Source organism: Adiantum capillus-veneris, chromosome 18, assembly GCF_014529385.1.
Source record: "Adiantum capillus-veneris isolate H3 chromosome 18, ASM1452938v2, whole genome shotgun sequence".
NCBI classification, from domain to species: domain Eukaryota; kingdom Viridiplantae; phylum Streptophyta; class Polypodiopsida; order Polypodiales; family Pteridaceae; genus Adiantum; species Adiantum capillus-veneris.
Window position 1 is genome coordinate 3,188,703 of NC_140948.1, and position 14,277 is coordinate 3,202,979.

Below are 14,277 nucleotides of genomic sequence, written 5' to 3' on the forward strand. Positions count from 1 at the left end.
CTCAAACTCTGCGTCCAGATGCTCTAGGTAATGAGGCCCAAAAGACCTATTTATTGTTACAAGGGTTTCCCCAAAAGTAGAGCCCTAAAAGTTTTGCTCCAAAATCTACCAGCAAAAAGCAACCAGCGCAAATTATGGGCGCCCGTACACTGCCACGTTAGCATGTCAATGGAAAAGCCGGAGATTCGTACGGCTTGCCACATCAACCTGTTGACGCGATTTCCGGAGATCTGCCACGTCATCAACCCAACCCGTTTTACGGGATGCTGCCACGTCAGCAAGGACTGTGTGTGTGTATCGAGGGGCTTGCCATGTCACCCATTTGTGACAGTCCTCGATTCTATGTGATGTGCTATGAATGTGATCTAAATGTGATGTGATGTGACTATCATCTTTGTAAAAGTGTTGTCGTCTAGTGCTTCGGTACTTAAAGTCAGTGTCTACTGAACTGGCTTATGGCTTATGTATGATTTTGTAGGTGTAATCGAGAGCAAATACAATTCTTTCAAGAGGGAGGTATGTCACAAAATGATGATGTGGCATGACCACCCGAGAGCAGAGGTGATGACGTGGCAATACGAACGCTAACATGGCAACAGGACAGTATGACCGATGACCTAGCAAGCTATGCCGCCTTCCGCAATTTGCACTGACATCATGCTGATGTGGCAACCTATATGGCTCTCCACAAAAAGCATTGATCGCATGATGACGTGGCAGATTTTCCGCATATTACGCTGGTTGCTTCTCCTGGCAGATTTTTGACCAATTGCTTTTGGAACTTCTTGCTTTTGAGTTACTGCTTTTGGGACTTTGCTTTTTGGGGCATCCCTTGTAAGAATAAAAAGACCCAATGGGCCTCACTCTTCAAGGCATCTCGACGCAGAGTCTGAGAGCAGAGGACTCCTTCGGGATTTGTATTTTGCTCAAGCACTAATATAATAAAGAAATACCGAAAGGGGCGCCAAGTTTTGGGGCCAATACCTTTGGGCACGAAACTACGGCGGGCCGTGTCGACTCAAGTTTAAAGGTTGTGAAGTATTTTTAAATGATTCTCTTGTGTGTCGCGTCTGATTCTCGTCTTGGGGTGTTCAAGATTGATGACGTGGCAAATTCTCCGCATATTGCGCTAGCTACTTTTGGAACTCCTTGCTTTTGAGTTACTGATTTTGAGACTCTGCTTTTTTTGGGCATCCCTTGTAAGAATAAAAAGACCCAAGGGGCCTCACTCTTCACGGCATCTGGACGAAGAGTCTGAGAGCAGAGGACCCCTTCTGGAGTTGTAGCTTGATCAAGCACTAATATAATAAAGAAATATGAAAAGGGACGCCACGTTTTTGGGCCAATACCTCTGGGCACAGAACTCCGTTGGGCCGTGTTTGACTCAAGTTTTAAAGTTGTGAAGTATTTTTAAGTGATTCTCGTGTGTCGTGTCGGATTCTCGTCTTGGGGTGTTCAAGATTGTGACATTCATAGGTGGCATAGAAACATGTGGGCACATGTGGAAAAGGACCCAAGAAATGAAGTCATCAATGATGCTAAATAAGCATCTTGAAGTAGCTCTATATAATGAGCCTTTGTATACACACTTCATCAATATATGATCAAACTATCTACTTTTGTTGTCTACACTCTACTCAATTTATCTCCCTTGTGTAATCAACATTGTCATTAGTATGCTAACACCATGAATGGTTCTCTTCTTAATCCTCCCTAAACCCAACACTCCACCTCTGTCTCTAAGCTCGTTTGCTCTGTCGGCGAAAGAGCAAATCGGATGGTAGGTTCTACGGTCTCGGGCGAGGGAGCTTCAACCGACGAGTCACTATGGGGCAGAGGTGACAAGGGAAGTAAAACATGGGACACTTCTATAGCTAAGCCTCCTTGCCGTTTGGGAAACACATTCTCAAAACACAGAACTCCAGCCACACACACAAGTTGGTCTCCTTTCTCCCAACTCAAGCCTCACCTTTAGAGAATTACAAGCACCCTCCGAGCCAAACCACCGTAAGAGACGAATTGTGAAACTTGGGCTTGAAATTACGAGCACACGCCAATGAAGCCCCTTTTTCTCAGCCACTCCTCCCAAAAGTCTCCAAGAACAACCCAAACCTCCAATCCCTCTCATAGCCTCTACCTCCAATGAGACAGTCATAGCTCCAATTCGTCCTGCAGAAACCCTACTCCCTTCCCTCAAATCTCCATCAATGTGCATCCACAAGAACTTCAACACTCTCATACTCAACTTAGACGCAAATTTGAAGGAGGAGAGGCGAGACTGCATAGAAGTACCACCATGAAAGCTTTTGTCTCCCATAAACTTTAGGGCTCCACCTCAGCATAGAAGTACCACCATGAAAGCTATTGTCTCATACCCATAAACTTTAGGGCTCCACCCCCTCATCATCATCAACCTCCACACATAGATGCACTGCCCAAACAATTGCTTTCTAATAAATCAAAAACTTTAGGGCTCCACCCCCTCATCATCATCAACCTCCACACATAGATGCACTGCCCAAACAATTGCTTTCTAACAGTACCAACTACTGCAATGTAAGCCTAAGAAATCCTGATAGAACTAATTGTAGCTGTCACAATCTCTCTCTCTATTGTTGAAGCACTCAAAGAGAAGGAAAAACATACTTTTGCAATAGCGAAGGCACTCGCTGTTGTGTGATCAAATCCAGCATCCTCCCTCCATTTTTGTGCTTTGAAGACTTTCTCCACGTCACCTATTAAGTACAAGTCATAGCTGTAAAACTGTTTGTTTATAAGCAGCAGAAACAGCCCTTACCTGGCTGCACATATAGATCAAATAAGCAAGTAGGTTTTACAATTCCTGCATCCACGATTACGAATGTACACACATGCGCATACACATATGTATACATGTTACAAACAAGCTTGCCCATTACACACATGCGCGCACACACAAACATAGACGGGAAAAGAAACTCAAATTGTTCAATTACACCATGCCACAAGCCTCCTTCATTTTGGCTACTTCCTCCAATGCTACAATCCACTTCTAACCTCAACGACACCAAGATTATCAGCATGGTCACTTATGGGCTTCATAAGATAACTATGTGGTCATGTTGCAAATGCTGCCTAAGCAAACTTCGCTCCAGGAGCTTGAGCTGCTTGATGGTGTGGCAAGGAGTTTCCATTAATGGATGAGGTGGAGAGGAGCTTGCTTATGCAACCAAAAGGGGCACCACGTGCCATCTGAAAGAACAAAACTGGAACAGACTTTAGCACTTCAAGACAGCTTGAGAGAGAGAGAGAGAGAGAGAGAGAGAGAGAGAGAGAAATGAAATGAAATGTAATATTAACGTCTACAAAAGGCCAAAATGACCTATGAGACCAAAAGGTTACATGTGGTGAATCTAATACCAGGTCTGGGTACAAAAAGTACAAAGAACTGAAAAGAAAATAGTGGATAGGGGTGGGGTGAAGCTGATACAAAGGGAAAACAAAGGGTGAACCGATACAATGGAGCTATTTGACAGTCGAGGCATCATATACATATACATCAGTATCCGGGACGGCTCCTATGTCGCGCCAGTATGGTATGGATCCTCTGTCGCAATCTGCGTCGATATCGAGAGGGCCCTCTCATCCGTGGGCGACAGGACCACCCCAACTCTATCGCCCGATCAAGCAGTATGCCTCTGGTGCCTCTGGTGTTGTTATGCTGTGGGGGGCGCTCGAACTCCTCTGTCTGTGGCTGAAAGAAATCGGTAATCTTCCGCTGTCGCTGGAGAGAGAGAGAGAGAGAGAGAGAGAGAGAGAGAGAGAGAGAGAGAGAGAGAGAGAGAGAGAGAGAGAGAGAGAGAGAGAGAGATGAAATGAAATGAAATGATATATTAATGTCTCCCTGCTATTAGGCATGAGATCAATAGATTAACAGGCCCCCTGCTGCTGCACCCGCTTCATGTGCGCGCCCCAGTTCGCCTCCCCCCAAAAAAAAGCCCCCAACCCGCCTCCTCATTCCCTGGCTACTGCGATCTGTTGGCAGGCTCTTCGTTTTCTAACCTCGCCTCATCGTTCTTGTCTCCATATTCGTTCATTGGCTTAGGATCAAACACAGATGGAGGATTCTCCCTCGCCAAAGAGGGACTCGACTGAAGCCCCCTCGCCCGACCCCGCGTCGCTTCTATTTCCGGTTATCTGTACACTAACAATCAGATTGTCAGCACATCAAATCCCTTTTCAGTGTCCTTTCCATTATCTCCTTCATCTTTTGATCAACAGCTCTGTCCAACTCTTCCTGTGAGTAAAGCTTCCGCTTTTCTGCACTCCTCTATCCTTTCAGCTTTCCACCCGTCCTGAGAGGAGAATCAATGGCCTCACGCCATCTCAAGTGAATCTCATCAATCGGGTAATTCTTCAGGTGTTTCGCAAATCTCAGGTCTCCGGAGTACTTGATCAATCTTTTCACACACGTGTCAACCTCCAATTGACGCCTGTACTTCGCTCTGGCAAACTTCTCTGCCGAAAAATTTGCCCAAATCTTCATTCCTTTCTTCAGTTCTTGCGCCGGATTTCAACTTTTCTTTGCCTACCCACCCAGAGGTGTTATCTAGTTCACATTCTCCACAAGAACCCATATGTAATCTAGGTTTCTTTATGGCTTATGCCTTAAAGATAGAGCGATGAAGTAAAGAGCGCGCCCGATGCGCGATGTACGAAGGGTGGGAGTGGCTAACAAGTCCGGGGTTAGGACATGAAGATTCTTTAAGAACCAGTTTCCAAAGTCCCCAAGTGCCCCTCAAGCTCTAATACCACTGTAACGGACTTGGACAGCCCAAGTCGTTAATCTCACAAGACAGAGCACAGAATAACTTAAATACTTCACAAACTTAATCACAATTAAATAGAGAGTCGACAAGGCCCGACGTAATTCCGTGCTCAGAGGTATTGGCCCCAAAACCTGACGCCCCTTTCGGTATTTATTTTTATATTAATGCTTGAGCAAAGTTACAACTCCTGCGGGCCCTCTCTGCTCAAAAGCTCGTATGCTAACTAAGTTCAGCGTGGCCCTAAGTCCATATTTATAGGCCCTTGGCCTTCAAACTCAAATGCAGTTACAGGAAAAGCTTCGAACTCAAAAGCACTTGCCCAAAAGCAACCAGTGTGAATTGCGGAAATCCGTAAAACCATGTACTTACCAAGCCAGATCAAGATCTCAGAATGTCCATAAGGGCATTTAAGCCCTTTCTTCCCGCAAACTCTGCCACGTGGCACAACGCAAAACGCAAAAATGTGTATTGCTGCCACGTCAGCATGCCATCCCGTTTTTCGGGGGTTTCCGTACAACAGTCCACGTCATTTACGTTATGTGGGTTGTCAGGTTGGCTGGACTTGTCCCCAGAGAAGCAGACTGCTCCGTTCCTCCTCTCCATTAGGAGGAAAGTACTTCATTGGAGTTATGCATGGCTCTCTTTGGCACGCAGAGTTGTAGTGGCCAATCAGGTGTTGTTGGCTACTATGTGGTACATCATGTCTTGCTGGATCTTCTCGAGCTCCTACATCAGCCAACTGGAGACGCTGATCAAGAATTTTCTATGGTCAAGGCGCGACACCCAGTTAGCCCGGGCCAAAGTGGCCTGGCAGGTCATCACCTTACCATGTTCTCAAGGGGGGCTGGGGATCATCCAAGCACAGCACATCACAACACAGCAGAGCCCTCCTTGGGAAGCTTGTCGTCAAAGGACTACTTCCAGGGGAGGAGCCTTGGAAGGAGTTGTTGCTCACCGGATTTGGGCTTCAGTCTCGCGAGCCCTTGGAGCCCGTCCACCAAGTGGATTTTTACAAAGATGCGCAGAGTTGGTCTGAGCAAGACATTGGAAAACCAATTTGCTACGAGACTGCTTAGGTCCTGGGGGTCTGGAGCAGCATCAACCCACTTGCACGGAGGAGCACTTGACACAGCCTCTTGTTTGGAACCCCATGGTTCGCACACACTGGGCCAACCGGTTCGTGGTAGGTCTTACGTTTCTTGGGATCCCATGGTAGAGGGTCCAACCCGCACTCTCGATGACTTGCTTCAATTTTCAGGCTTGCTCCAGGATGTTCACAGCATACAGTTACGAGGCATGAGGGGGGTGCAGAGCATGTGTCAAGATATTACAAAGGCTATACCAATTGAATGGCTTACCCCTCTAGAGGCCGTAGCTCCCAGATGGATAGGAACCTTCACGCGGCTGGAGGTCCTCATTGCACTTCGAGCTTGCTCGAAGTCAGTACCCCTCATGTTCTTTGAGGTTCAACGAGAGGATCACCTTCACAACGTCTCAATAGAGGCTCCACAGGTTGCAGAGTGTTGTTTTCAGACGATAAGAGTTGTAGGCATCTATGGGAGGACTTGTGTCATAGATCCTAACCGAGCAGATCTTGAGACAAGACACTGGCGGGTTTGGGCTTGGGAGAGCCGCCCTCTAGCACGAGTGCAATGGGACCCAGGAGAGTTGTTCTTGCGGGATCCTTTCTCTTCAACCGATCACCCAGGGACTCCCTTTTTCTAGTACACAGCTCCCTTGAGGCGTCACATATTGGCAGCACGGAGAGAGGCTCATCATCCTGCGGCACTTCACTGGCAGGAGGAGGGCCTCACAGTTGAGTTCTTGTCAGGTTTCTGGGAGCGGTTGTGGGACAGCAAGCAGCCGAGGAGAGTTACTATGTTTCAGTGGCTAGTTGCACACATAGCTACAGTGGTTGGGAGTTGGTTAGTACATAGCGGTTTCTTGACAGCATGTGCAGCTTGTGGCCATCCTTTGGAGAGTCAGCCTCACTCTTTATGGGAATGCCCCATGACACAGCAGGTTTGGCTTCGTGTTCTTCGGCTAATGCGAGCCCTTTCCACATCCAGATAGTACACTTAGGGTGCTGCAGCCTGGTCCACTCTCACAGGCCCTGCGCTCCATTTTGAGTTGGCTTCCACCAGCATGATGATAGTGATTCAGGGGGGTTGACCTACACTCCAGCTTGCCACAGAGCTCACCCCCCAGGAATGGTGAAGTGATAAAGAGTGGTGTTGGGAGCTCATCTGCGGCCTGGCACCCTGGTTCATCTGGCAGGCCCGCTGCTTCCGCATCTTTGAGGCTCGCCCTGTCCCACCGACAAGGACGGTTCGTGACTTTTGGCTGGAGGTGATTCACACACTCAGGGGTCAGTTTGAGAGACTTCAGGGCAGCTCGGACCGCATGCGGGAGCGCCAGGAGGCTTTCTTGCAACTTTGGCGCCCAAGGCCTTTCTTCACCATGGTGCCTAGATGGTACTACCAGCCACCAGTGTCATCTCGTGATTAGCCCTCAATATACGTACTTTGTTTCCTCACTGGGAGGTCTCCCTGTCTGGTTGAGGGTAGTAGATTGGGAAGAGGGATGGTGTTAATCATCAGCTTCATTCCTCTTAAAGGTAATCTTCCAGTTGCTCAATACTCGGCTCTCTCACTCTATAGGAGAAGTCCACGCCTTACCCAGGTTAAGTTTGGTCACTAGATTGACAAATTATTGTTTAGGTCACAATGCACATTGGCTTGTAATTCTCCACAATGGTTTACATGTGTAAAGCATAAGGAAAAGCAACTTTGAATACTAGACCCTAAAATTCCTATTATTCTGAAGCTAGAGTTTTAGGGGCAGTGACAAACTAAATTTCTCCTTGTGCAATGTTTCCTGTTTTTCCTTCATGTGATACCTGACTATAACCCAAGATTTACGAGAACATATAATGCCTTCCAACTGGCATTGTAACCAGACTAACAGAAAAGAAACTTACATGAAACACATGCGCCTTCATACAGACGTTTAGGAAAAAGTAGTATAGCATGTGCTGTGTAAAGCATCAAAAAATACAATGTATTCAAACCCTCAAAGAAGTGACTGGAGGCACAACTTCAAAAATACCCATGAGACAAGATAGAATCAAACCAAAATTAGCAGCCGTTGCTATCAAAATATCGAAAACCGAAGAACCAAGTTTTACTTCATTCTGAAGAAACTCATCAGCCAATGTAAACATAAAGTTTATGTCTTTATTGTCCTTGCATATCCTGCAAATAACAGCTAAAAAACACTTCATTATCTTGAAGCAACGTTCATCAAGAGACTTCAATCAACATGGACGAATACAAAACACTCCAGCCATAATCACACAGTTGCACAAAAGTTGCATCCTTGCATAGGATCTTAACTCCAATTTGTAAATGCCACTAGACACATTTTTTAAAAATGTTCTGCATGCCAACACTATTATTTGCTAGCAAGGATTTATGTCTCATGCAGCTCAAAATGACAAAACAACAAGGCTTGCAATTGACAGAGCTAAATATCCATGATTTTGCAAAAGTGTACACAAACTGTTTAAATACAAACCTTATCATGATTTCCGCTGTTTGTGTCGTGGGAATGATCAGATTTTTTAGCATTGTCTCAAAGGTCTTCTTCATAAGGCCCATATTCCTTTCCTGTCTTGCATGGCTCTGATCAGACAACCAAACCAGATTTTTCACATTAGCAATGTTCTTCCATGGCTGTGTATGTATAGATTATTAAAAAAAAAAAAGCATGCGCGCACGCACACACGCGCGCACGCGCGGGGCATGCATGAGCGCACACGCATACATGTATGCACCTGCATGCATGAGCGCACATGCAAGGATGTATTATATACGTATACACTTGTTACTTTATTTAATAATTCCTCTATTTATCTCCTTATTTGTGCTATAATAATGGCACTTACCAAAAACATGTGAGCAGTTTGGATGTTTGGAGAAAGTCCATAGACATTATGCTTCCAAAGAGCCTTCAGACCTTTTGTGAAAAATTACCAAAGGAGCCTTTTAGTGCCACATATGAGGTGGGAGTTCAACCCAATGATGACAAAACAGGATTGCAAGGCTAAAGCTGTGGACCACATAAAAAGACATGCACTAAAGGAAAATGCAGCAAGTTTCAATGTATTCTGGAAGACTGAAATCAGACATACCTAGCTCATATGTCTTAGACTTCAAGCTTGCAGAGACAGCTAATGCAGAAATGTTTTCATTAAAATTGTGCTTCACACGTCCCTTTGAGGATCTCTGCAGAAGAAAACACAGTGTTAAAGTAGTTCTGTGGGAGTAGACGAGGCTTCTTAAATAAATTATATAAAACATTACATGGATGCGGTACTTCTGCAGTGTTTGAAAAGCCAATTCCACCTCTCCAGTAGAATTGCACTCCTCTAAAATACGGCGCATGAGTGCAAGTGGTACAGAATTTTTCCCTTGTACGTGATTCATGAATGTCTCATGCAAAACTCTAATCTCTGCGCTGCAATCTGTAAGCACAGTAACACAATAATACAGAAGTAAATGAGATGAAGATTGCACATATAACCTATGGAACAAGGCTGCCAGAATAAGTAAATTCAATCCTTCCCACTCATGTAAGGTAGGCTTACGACTTCCTTTTCAAGCCTAATTATGATTCAAAAACGGCACAATATATAACACGAGTCTATACCTTTCACTTCCTTTAAAAGACAATTTCGACTTACCCTCAATTCATCTAGGATAAGTCTTTACTTCATTTTCCAGCCTAATCATCATTCAGAAACACAACATATACAACCAGTCTACACCTTGCACTCTCCTTCAAAGTGAATTTGGGCTTATGTCCCTTGCTGAGCCATTGTCTTTCCCAAGTGTGACCTTCAAGTGCAATGTGCAAATATGCATGTGTATAGTAGATACAACACTCTTTATCTTTGTACAAGTATTTAATTACAGATCAACACAATTTTGTTTATAAAGTAGGTGGATAACTAGCTCAAATCTACAGAAATTATGTTTCTACCTTACAAACCATATCCCATGTAATAGGCTTGGACATTCCAAGCAAGAAATCAATAGCAACACACATGAGAAACTCGAACAATAGAACTTGAAAATAGAGAGAGAGAAGAGGAGAGTCAACGTAAAGAGACAAAGTTCCACTTCCAAATGCATTGGCCCCAAAGTCTAGCACCCCTTTTGGTACTTCTCTGTTTATTAATTCACAAAGATACAATAGCTGGGGGACTCATCTTTTGGTTCCATGCACTAAAATGCCAAAGTGAGCCCCCAGAGCCGTATTTAAAGGCCCTTGGCCTAAAAGCACACAAAATGAAAAGCTATGCTCCCAAAATCTTCAAACTCCCAAAAGATACCGCCAATTCTTGCTTCCGTGTTCTAGGGCCTGTCCATACAAGTGCCACATCGACAATCATCCGCGTTTTGCGGGCCAGTGCGTACAATCAGCCACGTCAACAATTTGAGCCGATTCATTTTTAAAGGGTTTAGGCCCCTCTGTCAAAGTCTTCAAAGTTGTCCAAGGTTTGGATTTTAATCCCTAACCCCCTAGGAACTTTGCCACGTCACTAACTTGTGACATACCCCCCTCTTGAAAGAAGAGTAATCGCAACCAACCTACACATCCCAATCGAGGGGCCTAAATCCTTGCAGAAGTAAAAGAAGGAGAAGTCCTCACCAACTTACAGATCCTCGCCAAGTGGCCTATGGGTTAGGATTAAAATCCTAACTCTCAACAACTTATGAGACCCCGGCCGATGGGGCCTAAATCAATGGAGAGACACACACAATAAACTTACGTAAAGGTTGATGATAGGGCAGCTGTACTGACACCCACGTTTTGCGTTGTACTGATGACGTGGGAGTTGTACGGATTTACGTAATTTCTGTCAGCCACTTTGGAGCTAGCTTTTGGGAGAACATACTTTAAATCTTGATGCTTTTCATGTAAACTACTTTTGGATGGCCAAGGGCCTTTAAATATCCATAAGGGCTTACCCGCAGGAGATGCAGAGCAATGCCGCCAATGTTGTAATGTGTTGAAGCAATATAAAGAAATACCAAAAGAGGCACGACGGTTTGGGGCCAGTGTAGCTTGGGGGTGGAAATCCACCACTCTGTGTCTCGTGTGAAGTGTTGAAGCGTCTAACCTCTGTTCAGTCTATTCTTTTCCGTTGGCACGTGGTGCCGTCCTGTTAGAGTGGTATCAAAGCTCCAATCGTGTGCTTTTTTGAAAGCATTCTGGTCCTTCAAGAGCAGACAGAGCAAGATGGTGCTTCCATAATCTACATAAATTTATTTCCCTTTTCTCAAGAAAAAACAGGACCCACAGGAGGCTATGGGTTTGGATGTAGAAGAAACTACAAGACAGGGAGGCAATGAAAGAGAAGTTCGTTTTTGCCCTAAAAAGCACAAAAAAACATGCTTTTTAACTCTTTTCTATATTGCAAAGGCCTCTAAAAATCTCTTCAATGGTTGAGAATTTGGATATGCAAAAGAAGTCAAAGTTGATCCTCTCGACGAGCCCTACACATTGACGTGAGCAGATTTTGATTCCGATAATTTTTTAAAAATTAGGGTATTCAGCAGCAAATTAGGGTTTTTGCAACATGGGTCAAAATTATGTTTTGGGTGCTTTTTGCAGACAACAGGTAATACAAAAAGCATTTGGGAGCATCAAGCTAGAGATCCACTCTTTTTCAACGATGCGCACCATTTGCTTGAGAAATTGTTTGAGAATACTGTTTGGAATTTGTTTGATCTGTTTGAACTTGTTTTGGTGCCATTTTGAGATGCTTGATTATGGCCTTAATACTAGTTTCAATGTTTTTGGAAACACTTTTGGATTCTCATGGCTTGGGCTTTTCTTGAAGGAGTATTCAAGAGGAAATTTTGATTGCAAAGTTGTGTTTTACTCATGGCCCCAACTTTCCCGGGAGGAGTACTGAAGAGAAGAATTCATATACCTAGATGAATCCAGGATAAGCCCAAATTCACCCTTGAAGGAAAGTGCAAGGTATAGACCCATGGTAGTCACCCACAAGACAATATAACCATTAGCTCCGTCATGCATAGTATTGACTAAATACCATGACATCCCCATTGCTTGATAATGTTTGAATATACTCGTGGCCCGAACCTTGTTGGTTATTTGCGGTAATGAACAATCTTTTGAACTTCACCCACATTTTCGGAGGTTTCTTATGCAAGAGCAAGGATGATCACCAAGTCTGAGCATTACCTTTGGAAAGACGTTTCCTTTCATGCCTTGGAGGCTTCCAAGAAGCAACCCTCATAGAAAGCATAGTATCAAACTACTATACGTAGGCAAGAGCTCCTTGAAGCCTGAAAAAATGTCAAATCGTATGGCTTGACCTCCATCTTTGAACTCTTTGGTCTTCTTTTTCTTCTTTTCCAAGTAGTCATACTCAGTCGGTCTCAATAGGTGGTTCTATTTCTTACCAAGGACACGGGAATCACTGTCTGAACTATATAAAGAAAACCAGGTGTCCTCTGAATTGCTAGAATGCTTTCTGTGCTTTCTCTTCCTCCACTTCTTCGCCTCTTTTCCTACTCACTGGAATACGAGAAAGAAGAACTCTTTGAACTTTCTAAAGACAAAGATAAAGAACTGACAGACTTTTTGTTCAAGAGCGTCGTCAAACTCTTCTTGCGAGTACAATCTTTGCTTTTCTACACAAGAGTGAGCCTTATCAAGCACATGATTCTTCAAATACTTCACCTAGCTCGGATTCTTGGAGTACATTCGTAAGGCACATGTCTTAACATAGAGTTGACGTCAGTAAGTCCTTGTCGAGATCCTATGTCGGTGCTGTTAAATTGGCTTTATCTCAAAAAAAAAAATCTAAATGAATTATTGGATATAAGAGAAAGGGTTTTCTCGCTTGGGACACTAGAAAAAATAACTCTAAATGAATTATTGAAATTTTTAGTGAGAAGGTTTTTGTCACTGGAGACATCCGAGTACAGATATTTCTTGTGCGTCATTCAAAGTAATGATGGGAGCACTGTGAATGGGAATATCTGTAAGGCCACCAGGAACGGGTACATCTGATGCGTCACATTGGATGGGTGACAGGGAGCATCGGGAAGAAGTATTCGACCATCCTGGGAACAGACATCTATGATGTATCATAGGATGGGTGACATAGAGCATCGTGAAGAAGATTGTATCGTAAGTTTGGTAGGAAAGGACTAGGTGATGGTTATTCCTGATGCATCACAAGGTGGGTGACAGGTGCATCAAAAAGGAAATATCCATAATCAAACTCCGAACTGTGTTAGATTTTGTGCACAAGGATGAGTACACACTAGGATGAAGATAGGTTCATATGAAACTTTGAGGAAAAACGGAGTGAGGCTTTTTTGTGGCTATGCTCAAGCAGTGTGAGGTAGGTTTCTCATGTCAAGTTGTGCTTAGCCATGTTTAGCCTTGGGTTTTGGCTTGATTCCATGGCCATCAGGCTCCTACAAGCTTGGAGTATTTTTCCGAGCTTTGCCAATATTTTTTCCTATTGCCTTGGGGCGTCCGGTGCTATCTTTTCCCTATTTTTGTAAGGATTCTAGTTAAAAAACCTTAATTGCGTAATTAAACTCATGATTCAGACTTAAGAAACTTGAACTTGACTCACAGATAAGACTCTAAAGACTCTGTGTTTGATTGATTGAATGCTTTTTGAAACTCTTACAAGAGGTCTCTTATATAGAAACTGAAGAGACACGATGAAAAGACATGACCATAGGTCAAGAGACATGACTCTAGGCCAATAGTCATGTCCTTCTGCTGTAGAGTCATGACCCTTCGGCGTAAAGGTGCAACCATTCGCTGAAGAGGCATGGCTATTCACCGAACATGTGCAACTCTTGGGCGAAGGGACAAATCCTTTGGAGAATCGGGGGTCTCGGATATGGTGCGTCTTCGTAGCTGCAAAAGAATCAAGCAAGAAGGTAATACCAAGACAAAGAATACATCACAATCATGACATACCCACCCATTTAAAATAAAACCCAGGGTAGTTGTAGAAACTCCGGGAGAAGGAAAATGTATTGTTGTAGTGCTTCTGCATCCAAAGAATCTCGACAAATTTGTTGTCGATCATCAAGAAAACCTCCCATAAAAGGTTGCAAACCTATCCCATAACCGGTGCTAATAAGCTCAAAAGAGGGCAAAGGAGTGACCAAATCTGTAGGACCGTACTAAGATCGGGGAAGGAGAGAACACAGAGAAAGGAAGTTTACACTCCATCAAGACCTCCTTCAACTGTTGTCATTGTCGGCCACCTCTAAACCTCATCCAAGGAAGTCAGATGATCAAAAAAGAAGTGGTTCTGGAGATAGAAGCATCCCTCTCCACCTGTCAAAGCTAACACCACGACATGCACTGGAACATGCACTTGAATTGCTGCATACCG

General features: G+C 44.1%; 1 protein-coding gene across 2 annotated transcripts in view; it reads right to left on the reverse strand.

Moving 5' to 3' along the window:
• Positions 1–14,277, reverse strand: part of LOC147435153 (uncharacterized) — an 81,803-nt gene that overhangs the window by 32,195 nt on the left and 35,331 nt on the right. For both annotated transcript variants that reach the window (XM_086488262.1, XM_086488261.1), the window contains 6 exons: positions 9,173–9,333; positions 9,001–9,094; positions 8,755–8,825; positions 8,385–8,491; positions 7,941–8,062; positions 2,647–2,735 (listed from right to left, as the gene is read on the reverse strand). In XM_086488262.1, the coding sequence (XP_086344388.1) occupies positions 2,647–2,735; positions 7,941–8,062; positions 8,385–8,491; positions 8,755–8,825; positions 9,001–9,094; positions 9,173–9,333 (644 nt within the window). The remainder of the gene's footprint in view (positions 1–2,646; positions 2,736–7,940; positions 8,063–8,384; positions 8,492–8,754; positions 8,826–9,000; positions 9,095–9,172; positions 9,334–14,277) is intronic.